The sequence below is a fragment of the Tribolium madens genome, unplaced genomic scaffold, assembly GCF_015345945.1.
Source record: "Tribolium madens isolate multiple individuals breed KSU strain unplaced genomic scaffold, Tmad_KSU_1.1 Scaffold_97;HRSCAF=244;Tcas5.2_LG3a, whole genome shotgun sequence".
NCBI classification, from domain to species: Eukaryota; Metazoa; Arthropoda; class Insecta; order Coleoptera; family Tenebrionidae; genus Tribolium; species Tribolium madens.
This window is the reverse complement of record NW_025401069.1, coordinates 2,411,727-2,425,391: the sequence shown is the minus strand read 5'-3', so window position 1 is coordinate 2,425,391 and position 13,665 is coordinate 2,411,727. Positions and strand designations below refer to the sequence as shown.

At 31.0% G+C, this 13,665-nt stretch overlaps 1 protein-coding gene across 6 annotated transcripts in view; it reads left to right on the top strand.

The window, feature by feature from the left end:
- Positions 1-13,665, top strand: part of LOC123015345 (potassium voltage-gated channel protein Shaker) — a 126,827-nt gene that overhangs the window by 85,963 nt on the left and 27,199 nt on the right. Inside the window, exon 1 of one of the 6 annotated variants that reach the window (XM_044415058.1) lies at positions 9,093-9,186. The exons of the other annotated variants lie outside the window; for them this stretch is intronic. Coding sequence (XP_044270993.1) covers positions 9,134-9,186 — 53 coding nt within the window. The 5' untranslated portion in view covers positions 9,093-9,133. Of the gene's footprint in view, positions 1-9,092; positions 9,187-13,665 lie in introns of those variants that run through there. 6 annotated transcript variants of the gene reach the window in all.

The following is a 13,665-nucleotide window of genomic DNA, read 5'->3' as shown; positions in this document are numbered from 1 at the left end:
GTGACCGAGAGAAGCAGAAATTATCAATATACTGTGATAAATATGGCTTATTTTTATATTGATATTTTAACGACACATGTATTTTATTATAGACTTATGTTAAAATATAGCATAATGGCTAGTGACAACTTTTGTAAAACAGAAACAGAGTATGTTTTCAAGTTTGAATTAGTTCTGTATTGAAATATAAATAGTAAGTGCGGTTTATTTTAAAAATGATTGATTTATGATTTACGAGTATTCGTCATATACCTATATAGTACGTTAAAATCAATAAGTATTTATCGAAACATTAATCGGGTTTGCGTTTAGTCCAATTTACATAGAATTTTTCCTAAAGAGATATAATTTGATGTGTCACAAAAATTTCTGAGTATGATGGGTCGAAACAAAAGTTTGTTTGTAACAGACATCTAACATGCACATGACTCACAATTCTGACAAGTATGGTTTCATCTCTTCTACAAAACGAAAAATAATTGATACAATCATTTTGTATTAAACTTATTATTTTCAACCCGGCGCCTCCACCATTTCATTCACATGAAATGCTTTATCCACACTTTAAACTGTAACAATATTTCAAATAGTTCTTTATTATACAAGACGATAAAGAAATTGTTTATCTACGAGTGAAAAGGTTAAGTTTACGAGTGACGAAGTCACGAGTAGACTTTTTTCTCGAGTAGTAGATAAAAATTACTTTATTGTACTAGACGATAAAAGACTACTTTATCTACTGAAATAAGTTGATAATATATAAACAGTAGATAAAAATTACTTTATTTCACTAGACGATAAAAGACTACTTTATCTACTGAAATTAGTCGATAAAAGCACTCTTTGACATTGAGTACAAAATCAACAGAATTAGTGAATATTGATTTTTTTAAGTCGATGTAATAGTAAATCTATTAATAATAATTAATAAAATTATTAATAAAAATTAAAACAAATAAACAAACAAACATGTTTGTTATTCGTTTCACATAACCAATATAAAATTTAACAAATTATAACATACAAAAATATGTTTTAACAATTTTGTAAAAAAATTACCAAAATAAGCATTTAGATACTTAATAGTATAATACATTGCAGCTGGAAAATATAGCATTATTTCGAGAGCTTAGATGTACGAGCGAGAGGTGCGTTTTCAAAGCAAGATAGAGCGTAAGGATGTAACAAATTCTCATCGAGATTTATATGCTATTTTATTCCCAGTCACATTCCGTTTAAATAATAATATATCTATTTGTGCGTCAATAAATTAATGCACTGATGAATTTATTACGCAAACAATTTGCGTTTTTAACATTTTTAAAATTAACTATTGTCAAATATGACAAACTAGTAAGAAAGACCTTCTCAATATTATTTATTTATACTGTTTTATATTTTGAAGAATGTTATACTGTACATGAAGAAGATTTTCAAATCTCAATATATGACCTTCACCTACTTTATGGATTTTCTTATTTAGATTTTTTAACTACACTATCATTCTACTTCTACTTAAGACTTTGTGACAGTTATTTTTATTTTAAACAAACTAAAAAAAAGCTTGATTTTTATCAATCAATTTTAAGTTTTTCCTATTATCATTAGCATTGAAGGCCATTTGATTATACTATCGTTTTCTGTCTTTAAGATTGATGTTTATTTGTTTCTTCATTTTCTACATTTGCTGTGAGTAATAAATTATCAACAAGGTTTTTCGCATTTAATAAAAGCACAAAACAAATTCCATTAGATGAAACATTTGATATAATAATAATAATGCACTTTCTCCATAATTAAAGATAATTATATTTTTTACAATGTGTGTCTTACAGAGAAAGTTTTATACTTATACTAGCATTCAATGCCACTAAATTATTGTAACTATTACTGTCTTCAAGATTAATGTTGTATTTGTCTGTTTATTTTCCGCTAAATTTGCCGTGACAAATAAATTGGCAACAAGATTTCATAAAAGTACGACACAAATTCTTTTAGATAATACATTTGAGAAAGAATGCACTCAACAAATTAATCTCATTTGTTAAACTGAAAATTAACGAGCTTGAGTGCACGTGCTTTGAGAACACGTGCTTACAAAGCTCGAGCAGATAACCACCCTCATTTCTTATCTGATCCAAAATACATAAAACTAAGGCAATTTGACCAAAACCGCATTCTTGGATGGGTCTATTGGCAAGGTCAAGGAGTTTGGAAGCGTCCGAAAGTACAATGACTCTAAGTACATTAATATAAATATTAATGCAATCAATACCGCCCATTGCCCAGTCATACCGGCGCCATCTCAAAAAATATCTAGAAATTTATGTGAAAGTTTGTAGGTTGTGTCGGATGGGTAATGAGCCAAAAATCTGGCAAATCCCCAAAATCGGCATGTTTTGCCCTTAAAAACGCCGCTTAAGAACAAAACAAATATATCAAGTGTGGCCATGCGGCCGATCGTCGAGTATCGTACCATGTCGTGGAATTTCGTCACCCCTTTACCAACCACTACTGATACTGCATTGTATCACGGCCGGCCTCGATGTCACTCATACAAATTCTTTTACTTCTCTTTGCCAACTTCGACTGCAAAACTTTTCGCGTGTTCGAGTTTGCGTTCGCGGCTAATTCCAAGTGAGCTTTCGTGGATTTTTACACGGAGTGATCGGTTTCAAGAAAATTTCCAATCGATATAAATAATAAACGACGAAACCTAATAAAAGAATTGATCGGATGGCTTGGAATGGTGGTGAAATGTGTTTTTAATAAAAAAATGTTTTTTTCCTTATCTTTTAATTGATTTTACAGCAAATTAAGGTAAATAAATACTTTCCAAAGAATATCACGTGATGCCGCAATTAAGAAACAAATTAATTTCGGTTCTAAATTATAATTTTAAGGCACTAATTATTATTGTTATTAATTACTCGCGTAATAAAACGTGCTATAAATAAAATCTCTGGTTACATGTCGAATGTGCTACTGAAGTTTTCATTATGCAAATGCCTGCACAGAACGGTCATCGTTACTTTAATGAAGCTTTTTACATTAACCCCAACAGCATAAAAATTACACATTTAAAACTCCAGGCAAGTAACCCACTTCACACACTCCAAATTATCGGAAAATGAGAACTAAAAACTTTTTTTTGCATCATTTGTAAAATTTAATTATCTGAATTTTGTGTATTTTTGAGCGATATTTAAAGGTCAACTGCTGACTACTGAACCCTTCGATAGTAAATTTTCACTTGTAAAGTTTGGTTTTTCTAGAGTTTAGTAACGTGGTTCCACCGAATTTGCCACTACAGGTGGTTTAGTGAGTCTTCCAAGTTCCCACAAAATTAGGTAAACCAAATGTGGCCACACATAAAAATCCTACATAAATTTTGGGTGTTTCGTTCGGTATGGATTTTAATATAAACAGTAAAATGTCATGTGAGGTTAATGTATAACGAGCTGGTACAATCCTCGGACGCTCAGATAACACAGGATAAAATAAATTTACCCGATCTACGGAATGTTCGACGATTAAATAGGCTTTAGCGTGACATAATAGCATCTGTTAGCTAAATGTTCTTATAAACGTTTTTGTTTTTCAAAATTGGATATTGTTTGTTAATTTAATTGAGCGAAAAACGCAATAAGAAGCATTTTGAAATTTGTCTTTTTATTTCTTTATATACACAAAGCGCTAGAAGCACATCTTATTGTTACAAAGCGACGTCATACATCCGATACAAATTTAAAAATAAATACACAAAAATTGCCTTTAATTAAGGAAAAGTTTAATTTTTTTTTGGAACTTCATTCACATGCCAGTAAATTTGCTGAAAGGTTATATTTTGTAATTAAGGTCTCTATTAAATAAATTAACAAATTTAATTATCTATATTAGTTTACTCTAATTAAACTAAGCTGTACCAGATACTAGTATTTCAGTTTCAAAACAGAACGTGTCCATATAGGTATAACTAAAACCTTCATTTTAGAAATACTGGTTTTCCAGGTTATTAGTAAACTATGTATGTAGACCAAAAGTTCTCTGTGACGTACGAGAATAGCCTCACTGGAATTGTTATTTTGATGTATAAGTAAATACAAATTAATATTTGTTGCAAATAAATCAACAAAGAAATATACAGGGGGCCCCAGAGAAAAATTTCAAGTAAGATAAGATACCTGGAACATGGAAAAAATGTATCATTTAAATTGTTAACAAACAGGTCATAAGTATTTGTCCTAATTTCGATTTTTTGCTCTGACATATACCTTGACTGCTATTTCTTTTTCTTATTAGTTTATATCAAACAATGAAAATTATTATTCTAATAATATAAATAAATATTAATATTATCATTAGTTTATATATTTAAATGTTACATTTTTCTTAGGCAGAAAAATTCGTTTTTGTAAATAAAAATGTAAGGCTATATTATAGACAAAAATGTTGACGTCCAAAAATTTATTGGTATCAAGAAATATTAGAAAAATTAATTAATTTGGACAATATTTAAAATTTTTATACGAGATATAATTAAGTTTTAATAATTTTCTGCTTAAATAAAGGGGTTATGTAGCGTGTTTGATCGCGGTTGGTTTATAATTAACGCATCCGCATCGAAGACCTTTTATCGTAGTTATTGATCTTAGTCATTGCTATTTTTTAAAGTTAATGATGTTCACTACAAAAATTGGAAGATGATCGTGTCATAATTAATAAATGAGTTAATACAAATCTATTGTTTTTTTATTAAAAAAAATGTTTATTTTTTTAAAACACTACTTAACTAAATATCTTTAAACAAACCAAAACTTATCGTTCTCTCGACTTTGCAAAGCTTGCGATACTTTGCATAAACTTTGAGAGTCTGCAGATCTGTTTCAAACTTGTTGGTAGAATATATCGAAAAATTTCACAAACAAGAGTCGTGTTTCATGTTACTCGGAAAAATCGAAAATTTCTTTTCCTTCGTAAGTTGAAGCTTCACAGTTGCGTTACGGTTCTTATTTTTTAATAGGAAAAATGTGTAGTAGCGAGTCTATAAATAAACCCAAGGTAATAACAATTTAACGAGTTTTTCTATACCATATCCTCTTTTTATTTCTCTTAGTTGCAATTGATTTACTATTATTTTAATGAGACAATCATTTATAATATCGTTCTAACTCTAAAGCGGTTAGTTCTCCACTTTTGTTTACCTTTTTCATTTCTTTTATTAGACGCACTTATCATAAATACGTTTTTACGACTCACATTAACAATTTTATGAAACTATTAAACTCAACCATTCGGATCGTCACAAATTTTCGACTTTCCAACCGCATTAAAAATAATAACACCTTTTCATCGAATCGCTCCATGTTCTCGTTTCTCAGTGGCACCAAACTTTAACCAAAATTCCAGCGTAAGCATGTGTCAACCTGTCGCAAAAAATTCACTTTAAACAGGTGCAAAAGAAATACGGAAAGAAGTAAGCCGTGAAGGAATTTGTTTAGGAAATGCATTAATTATAGTTTGGAACGAGATAATTCGCATCCGCAAGATTGCGGCGAGAGTTTGAGTGGAATAATAAAATTCTAATAGACTCTATTTGCTTCCAGTTATCAAGAAAAATAAAATTTGCATCGCTGCGGCGCTGGCAATTAAAAGGGGGACTTACGGGGATTATGATCAATGTTTAAAATTTTTTCGATTAAGTCCGGTGATATGTGGGCTTATGCTAATTGATTTGAGCAAAAAGTGACTAACAATATTTCTTACTTAAAGCAAATAATGCAATAAGGTTTAATGGCTCTCCTGGCGCATCCACCATTTTTATATATTTTATTTAATAAATTTATGTAATTATGTGACGAGAAAATTAGACAATCAATAGCAAAAACATTAGTAACTTACGGGCTACGAGGAGCAAATATTTATCAACACTTTTTCGATTTTTCCATCAATCCTGAATTATTAACTTCATTAAAATCAATCTCGTGTTAAAGTTGTCACTTTGCCAATTGATACTCAATTAACACAACGTCGAACGTCCTAGTCAATAAGTAATAATTCCGGATTTGTAAAATTGAAATTCACAATCGTATAAAACAGGAAAAAAACTTTGCGCAGAACTATTTCTCGTAATAGGATTTGAGACTCAAGGACTCTCTAGTAAGTAACTTTTTCTTTAAATCATGTCCATTTTTAATAATGTTATATTAAGAAAGTTATTATCGGACACAAAGGAAATGCAAGCAAAGTCCTTGGTTAAGTTCAGAAATAATCTCTTCCGAAGTAGAAAGTTCTAAGCCCATTTTCATTTGAAAGGAACGAATTTATATTCACCACGTATTTGCTTATGAATGTTTTTAGTTTCATTGTGGCGTTTTGAATAAACATAAAGTTATTTCCATACGTTTTGCCATAGAGTTAAGAATCGATTTGGTCACATTGTAAAGTGTTACTTTGTTCCTGTAATTTTTTTCTGCTATAGGCCGTGTAACGCTTAACACGTTTCATTGTTGATTTTATAGCGGAACTTAAATTATGATCGATAAGCACGTGTAAAGCGGCTGTTTTATTATCCGAATCGAAATTTGTGCCAAATGATCAAGACAACTTTGGTTATCAACGACAACCCTCATTTTCATATTGTTTTAAAGTCAGGCCAATAAAAACTCGTTACCATAATATAATTAATAGATTCGGTTAAAAATAGACTGCTTCATTAATCAGAAGTCAAGGCTTTTTACAGTCAAAGACATTTTATAAAAAAAACTTATTTTTGAATTTTGCCCATAGCAGGGTCACCCCTTCGCATGCAGACATCCATAATTTACTGCCAGACACGTGTTTACATTCGCTATGTTAATTTTATTGAATTCTGGAAACTGCAAGTCTTGCTTTGCAGCTCATGGAATGTGGGAATCGTTTTCATAAGGCAACTTTTAAAGGGAATTTACTTAGGATATAAGGAATGGTTGCTATTAAAGAAATTAAAAGCCATTAGAAGATTTGTTTTAGTTCCAGATTATAGGTTTAGGGCTTATCTTGATTTGAGCTTTGTGTTACACAATAACAAGTAAGGGTTTTATTTCTATTTCATGACTTAAAATAAGAAAAGATTAATTAAAATAAATTGATTATAAATATAAGTTTAATCGTAAGTATTGTAATTTAATAACTTCTGCAGTAGTTAAGGCATAAAACTTAAAAAAAAACTTATATTTTTGAGTGGAATTACCAAAATTACTACATACTAAAAAAATATAGAAGAAGAATCTTATTAAAACTGAAAATATTTTGTTTTGACAAAAATGCTCGAACAGGTAAATTTTCTTTTTAAAAAATACACAATTTTCAACCTATTCAAAATTTTACACTTTTTGGTTTTTAAGAAATGACGTCATCGAGATTTTTCTCAAATGGAAACCCCTAATTTTTTTAGCTAATTCGATAAATCTTTTAATTATCGAAATGACAACACTAAAATATTAAATATTAGGATACCTACGTAAAGTTTTCGAAAAAAATATCCAAAAAGTGAAATGGTATCAAGAAATAACAAACATACAATTATAAATCAAGTTGATAATTTTGTATTTTTTAAAAAGAAAATTTACCTGTTCGAGTATTTTTGTCAAAACTAAATATTTTCAGTTTTAAAAAATAAGATTGTTCTATGCCGCTCACTGAATACTTACTTCTTGCCATATTTGGGTATAGATTCTAAAAAATATTTGAATTAAAATTTAAAGAATTTAAAAAAAACAAAATATTTTCAGACTATCTGAGATTAAAATTGTAACAGAGAGAATAAAATAATTTATAAATTGTAGAATAACTCCATGTGTTTTTTTTTAGTTTTCCAGATCCCCTTCGTGTTCATCCATTTTTTTAACCAAACAAAACCTCGTTTAATAACACGTCAAATAGCACATGGAACAAATATTATATGGAACAAATTGGTTTCGAGTGTAGAATATTAAATCTAATAAAAAAATTATATAATCGTTAATTGTTGAATGTAAGACCAGTTCGGCCACAAAACACTCGACATTTTATGTTTTAAAAATAAATCAATTATTTTTTCGCTGTGAAAATAATCCAATAACAATTTTTTAACAAAATTCATTTTTCAGGAAATTAGAGTTTCGTTTTCATTAGATTCACAGCGTGATTGCACTGTTAGATGAAGATAAAGCACTTTGCTTTTTAAATTTGAACAATGAGTAAAGTTGTTTACATGAGATTGTCAAGTGGGTTAAGAAATAAATAATTGGGTTCGATTCCAATAGTCTAATAACGTTTATAAATACGAAATTGTTAGTAAGTTTGCTATTGAAACTTTCCAAGTCAGTTATAAATAATAATGTAATGTGTTTTATTAGACCGTAAAGCTTTCAAATTGGATCGCTGCAGGTTAATAAAATTCAAGCCAAACAATAGACAATTTTACAATGTATCAAAACGTTGTTTTTAACTCAAAACATCAATGGTGCACTTTTGCGCTGCTGAATAGAAAAGAAAATGTAGTTTGATCGTTAAACATTAAGAGACTCGAATGGATGACAGTGGAGAAAATGCCTTTAGCATGATTAGATTTGATTTATTACCTTAGAAAGGGCGGTTTCGTGTGAGGCTTTTTACAAATTACCATCAGCTATTTTTTATCAGCAACAAGAACAATTAGCTGAAGAGTAGCAATTTCAATTGGATACAAATCGATACATCTGATATATTAAAATCGCAACAATTTGCTCCTTCCGTCAAAAACTTGTTAACTGATGATAAAGTCTTTTTCGATCGTTATCTTTCACGCTACTGTTCCTTAGCACGTAATCTCACAATCAGGATGTAGACTTTTATATAAACAATCAATAAACGTGACAAATTATTAATTAATTAAGCCACAACCCCCGATTACATGTACAACGATAATTTATAGGTTTGTTTTCCCTCTTTTGCTGTAAAATCAACTAAAAGATAAATTGCTTGAAAACAGTCCAATTGTGCCCAGGATGGACTAGAAAAACACTATTGGAAATAACGATGTGAAGTGATCGTGGTGTGAAGAAGTGTTTCAGACGAGTATGCTCTGGAACACCGATGGAGGGGTTCAGAAGTGTTATTTTTTCTCTTAGCGATGGCCGCTGTTGCTGGTCTCTATGGATTGGGAGATGAGGCTCGCGCCCCCAGGTATAGATAAACAATTCTGAAGTGATAAATATGCAATTAGAAAAGTAAAAACTCGTTTTATTTTACTAGGAGTACTTATCTAATTCTCGTAGCGTGCACGTATTCTTGAACATTTTAAGCCGCAATAAATTTCGAAAATTACTTTACTGAACTTTTGCTTAATCTTAAAAACATAAAATTAACATACTTTTGTTAAAGCGTAATACTAACGCAAATTTTTAAAGGAAAAAACAGATTTCAACAAGAAATAGTGTGTGTAATAGTGTAATAATTATAATTTGTCGGTATGGGTGCATCGCAAGTCTCATTATGTTTAGAATATATTATAACAACAAAGCGAATGCAATGTTATAGCTTCCACTTTGATAACAAATGTAAATAAGAAATCAATAGATTGATTTCTTGAGTTCATCTATTTAGTCAAATTAATGTAAATATTTAGTTAACATTCTGTAAATGCTTTTATTTATACACTTAACTGTGACCATGTGAACGATGTAGTTTTAGACTAATGATGGATAATTAATTAAGAATTATTATAAATACTTAAGAGATTACATTCAAAGGATTAATTAATTAATTATTTTCAAAAACTTTTGTACCACATATAGCAAATATCCGTTTGAAAAATAATGTAATAAAAAACATTACCCCACTGTTGTTATCATCTAATTGGGCTTTTTGTAGCAGTTTCAGTTAATGAAAATGTCGGTAGTAATTACTAATTATCACTCGTTCTATGTATTGATTGCATGTCCATTGTAAATAATGAATCAAAAGATTTTATTCATTGAATCCAACATTTTTAGCAGACAATGACTGGTTGTCAAAATTAAATCGGATAAGAAATATTCGATACTATTTAAAAATTGTGACCATGAATTTCGTCACCACACTAGAATTTTTATACCTACTAGAATCTAAAACTAATTTGCAACAAATAATTAGCTTTTTACTACTTGGTAATTATTTTATCAATAACCCTTCCTGAGTGGTACATGTTAAGCAAGTATGTAGTTTAAATATAGACATATATTTATAGATGTACTCGTAATAACATACATCAATTTTAAGTTTGACGTTTGTACATATTATAGATGTACCTACCGATAAGACTTAATTAATCATTACCATTAAATACATTAAATGTAGTTGTGTTAATCGTTAAAATGCGTTTTTCGCATTTATTTCGGCAATCGACAACTTTATTAATTCCAGAAACGTTTAATAAGGTGAAACTTTACACCATAACAAAGTTAACAATACAACATTCGATTTTACAAGAAAATAGTCTTAACAAAATTATTCATTTATGTGTTGTTTATTATAAATTTTAATAACAGCCAAAATTTAGGTATTAACAAAATGTAAATACTTAGAAAATGCCAAAAAATTGTTTACAGAACCTCGTTAAAAAAATCGCTTTATGAAACTCCCATGTTGATTGAGAAAGGAGTTATTACGGTTATTACGATATCAGACCCGGTAAATGTAGGCAAACAACATTTACCAGATTGTTATTTTGACAAAATATAAGCTATAAAAATATTTGACAAACTTTGAAACAATATGAAATAAAATGCATGTGTCCGTTAAGACTCTTATAAAACTCATTTTAATGTTAGAAAGTTTTCGTATTGTAATTTTTCTTTCCAGACCTTTAACGTAAATTATATATTTTGTAACGTAAATTACTACTTATTTTCTGTAGTTAATGACTACATTAACTACAAAAATGTTCCATAAGTGACGAACAGATTTGGTGGATTACATTTTTACACGTAGTTTTGACTTTTGATTATTAAATTTAGAAAAAAAAATTAATTGAAATAATTCTTTTTTGCTAAATTATTTTATGTTGGAAGGTTAAAGACCTTAAGGAACTACAACCGACGTCGTGTCGCAGTTTAATTCAGTATTTCCATGATAACATCAATAAATGGTAAAACTGATAGCTGGCACACAACAAAGACGGAAAACCGGAACTGAAATCCCAATTTATTATCACATTTTTATCGCGATAAGCTCCTTTACAATACCAACGTTCTTCTTTTTGTTAGTGAAAAATGAAAGTAGGTCATGGTCGTAATAAAATTGATTTATTTTTATTGCAACTGATTTGAAACGAAAGCAGTTTTTATTATGTAAACTGTTTTAAATTTCCGGGAAATCCCTTTTAATACGTAGGAATTTGACGGGACGAGTATTATACGACGGAATTATTATGGATCAATCGGAAAATTCCTCCTAAAAATTTTTCAAAGGAATACAAAATTGTCTGTGACGAATCGAAATGTGGCCAGAAATAACGCACAGAAATCTACGTGTAATATTTTATGCTCGTTACACACAGCTCATTAAATTATTCAAGGGAGTGACTGGATCGATGGCTTATGTTATAGTACAATGAGTGAGCTGCGTGTGCGGCGTAGAAATCAACAGAAAGTAATTGTCCAGTTGCTATATTACAACTGAGCGTCGTGACGCCGTCTAACATCTATGCCGCTACCTCCGCCATTTAATAGCAATGTGCGCATGTGATACATCACTGAACAACTTTACACGATATTCGGAGCTTACCGCCATCTATCGCCAGAATGAGCGAGCTTTTTACAAGAAGGATCTTATTAGTTTGATCAATTCGATTTCAAGCAAAATTTAGCAAAGAAACCGGTTCTGTAATCCCGATCCATTAGTTATCATCAAGAACGTCCGTCTCTAAATCTAATTATTTATTCGTACTAAAAATAGGTTTTCCTTTGTCTTCTGTTCCTAAAAATTACTTGTACGTGTCTCTGAATTTATACCATTCCATCAATATTCGTATCCTTGAGGTTTTGACCTTTCTCTCACAATTCGTCTTACCCAGTTCGGCGGGATGCAATCAAGGAAAATGCATAAAGACACCGAATCGTGAAAAAATTCAAAGCAGAGGGAGGTTTAATCTAAGATTTGCCGCCCTAGGTTTAATATGTTAAGTCTGGTGAGTGCAAACTAATAAAATAATAATGTTACGGTTCGTGAATTAATTAAGTTTCTTCCCCCTCGCTCCACATGATTTGGCTCAGCCAATTATTCTACGTATTTTTCTAAAATTGACAAATTAAATGCGAAAACTTACCGACACCGTATCGATCTAACCCAATATTTTAACCCAAGATTCTAACTTCTAAATTATGGACGGGGTTAATACCACTTCTGCTCACCACTTTGTTTTCTTAGTTCCTAGGAATGTTGAATAGTTTGCCCTAGGGCAATAATTAAAAAACTTTTTCGAATTACGACAACTATTCTCTGTTTATTGCTCGCAAAATTACAACTTGGCGTTTATCACACATTTATAACTCGCACTACCCTCTTTTTAGTATATACCAGAAGCTAATTTAAAAAATTAGATGAAAAATTAATAATTACGTTTTACCCCATCTTGTAATGCCCTTGCATTTATCTAAATTTCGAAGTTAGTAAGGTGTACAGTGTTGTGTTGTGTGCATTGTGCTTCTGTCCATTCTTTGTTCGTTCAATCAAACAAATCAATAGACTGAATTCTGTCTATTTCTGAATGAAACAATGATGACATAACAGTCGTGTGTTTAGATTTGCAACTTTTCTCATTTTTCATTTCAGTATCAGAGGGTTGTGGGAGTTTTGATTATGTTTTTATCTTAGTTTGTATGTTCTTGTGTACGTCAGTAGAGATGAGTTGTTTAATTGTAATCAAAATTGAAATACGTTGACGTAACAATGTACCTACGTCATCTTGAAATTTTTCTCGAAACTCTCATCCATCCTATTTTATTAAAAGTTGTTTTGGTAAAATGTGGGAGATAAGATCGTCATTTCTTGGTTCGTCTCCCTTCTCTTCATTCTTTGAAAATAGATCATTTTCTCTGTTTGAGAGAATCGACGTAGAAGCCGTAGTTGAAATTTACGATTTCATCCCTCCATTGGCATTCATTATCATAAACTGTTCCCAATTCATTTCGTGCCGTTGTCCGATGCCATTTCCGGCTCGATTGGAATTTCTTCCTTGGTAGAATTCGCGATTTAAATAAGCGTCGTGACGACCTTGACACTGCAAGAGGGCAAAGCTCGACTTCAAAGTCTCCTGATTCAGAGTCTGTTTCCTTTAATGCAAATTTTCTTGGTTGAGTTGTGGTGTACTGCAGCAAGTGTTGACCGGTAGGCATTAAATCGTGTAGGTTAGTTAGGTCGTTCGATGAGTCCTCTCGTACAGGGAGAGATGAGAGATTGTGCGCCGTCTCTTCGTCGGCTGTTGCGGTTGTCGGTCCAAGATCAGCTGTAGCAGTGCGGGGGTTTGTTATTGATCGTTTCTGCAGCACTCTCGCGCGACGCTTTTCTCCTCTCCTGATCAATGATCACTCGGCTCTCCCCCACTACCCCGCAGTGGTGCCAACGCGCGCCCGCCAAGTCCCCAGAAGCCATGGATCGGCGTCACGGGCCGGGGCCCTCGCGGCG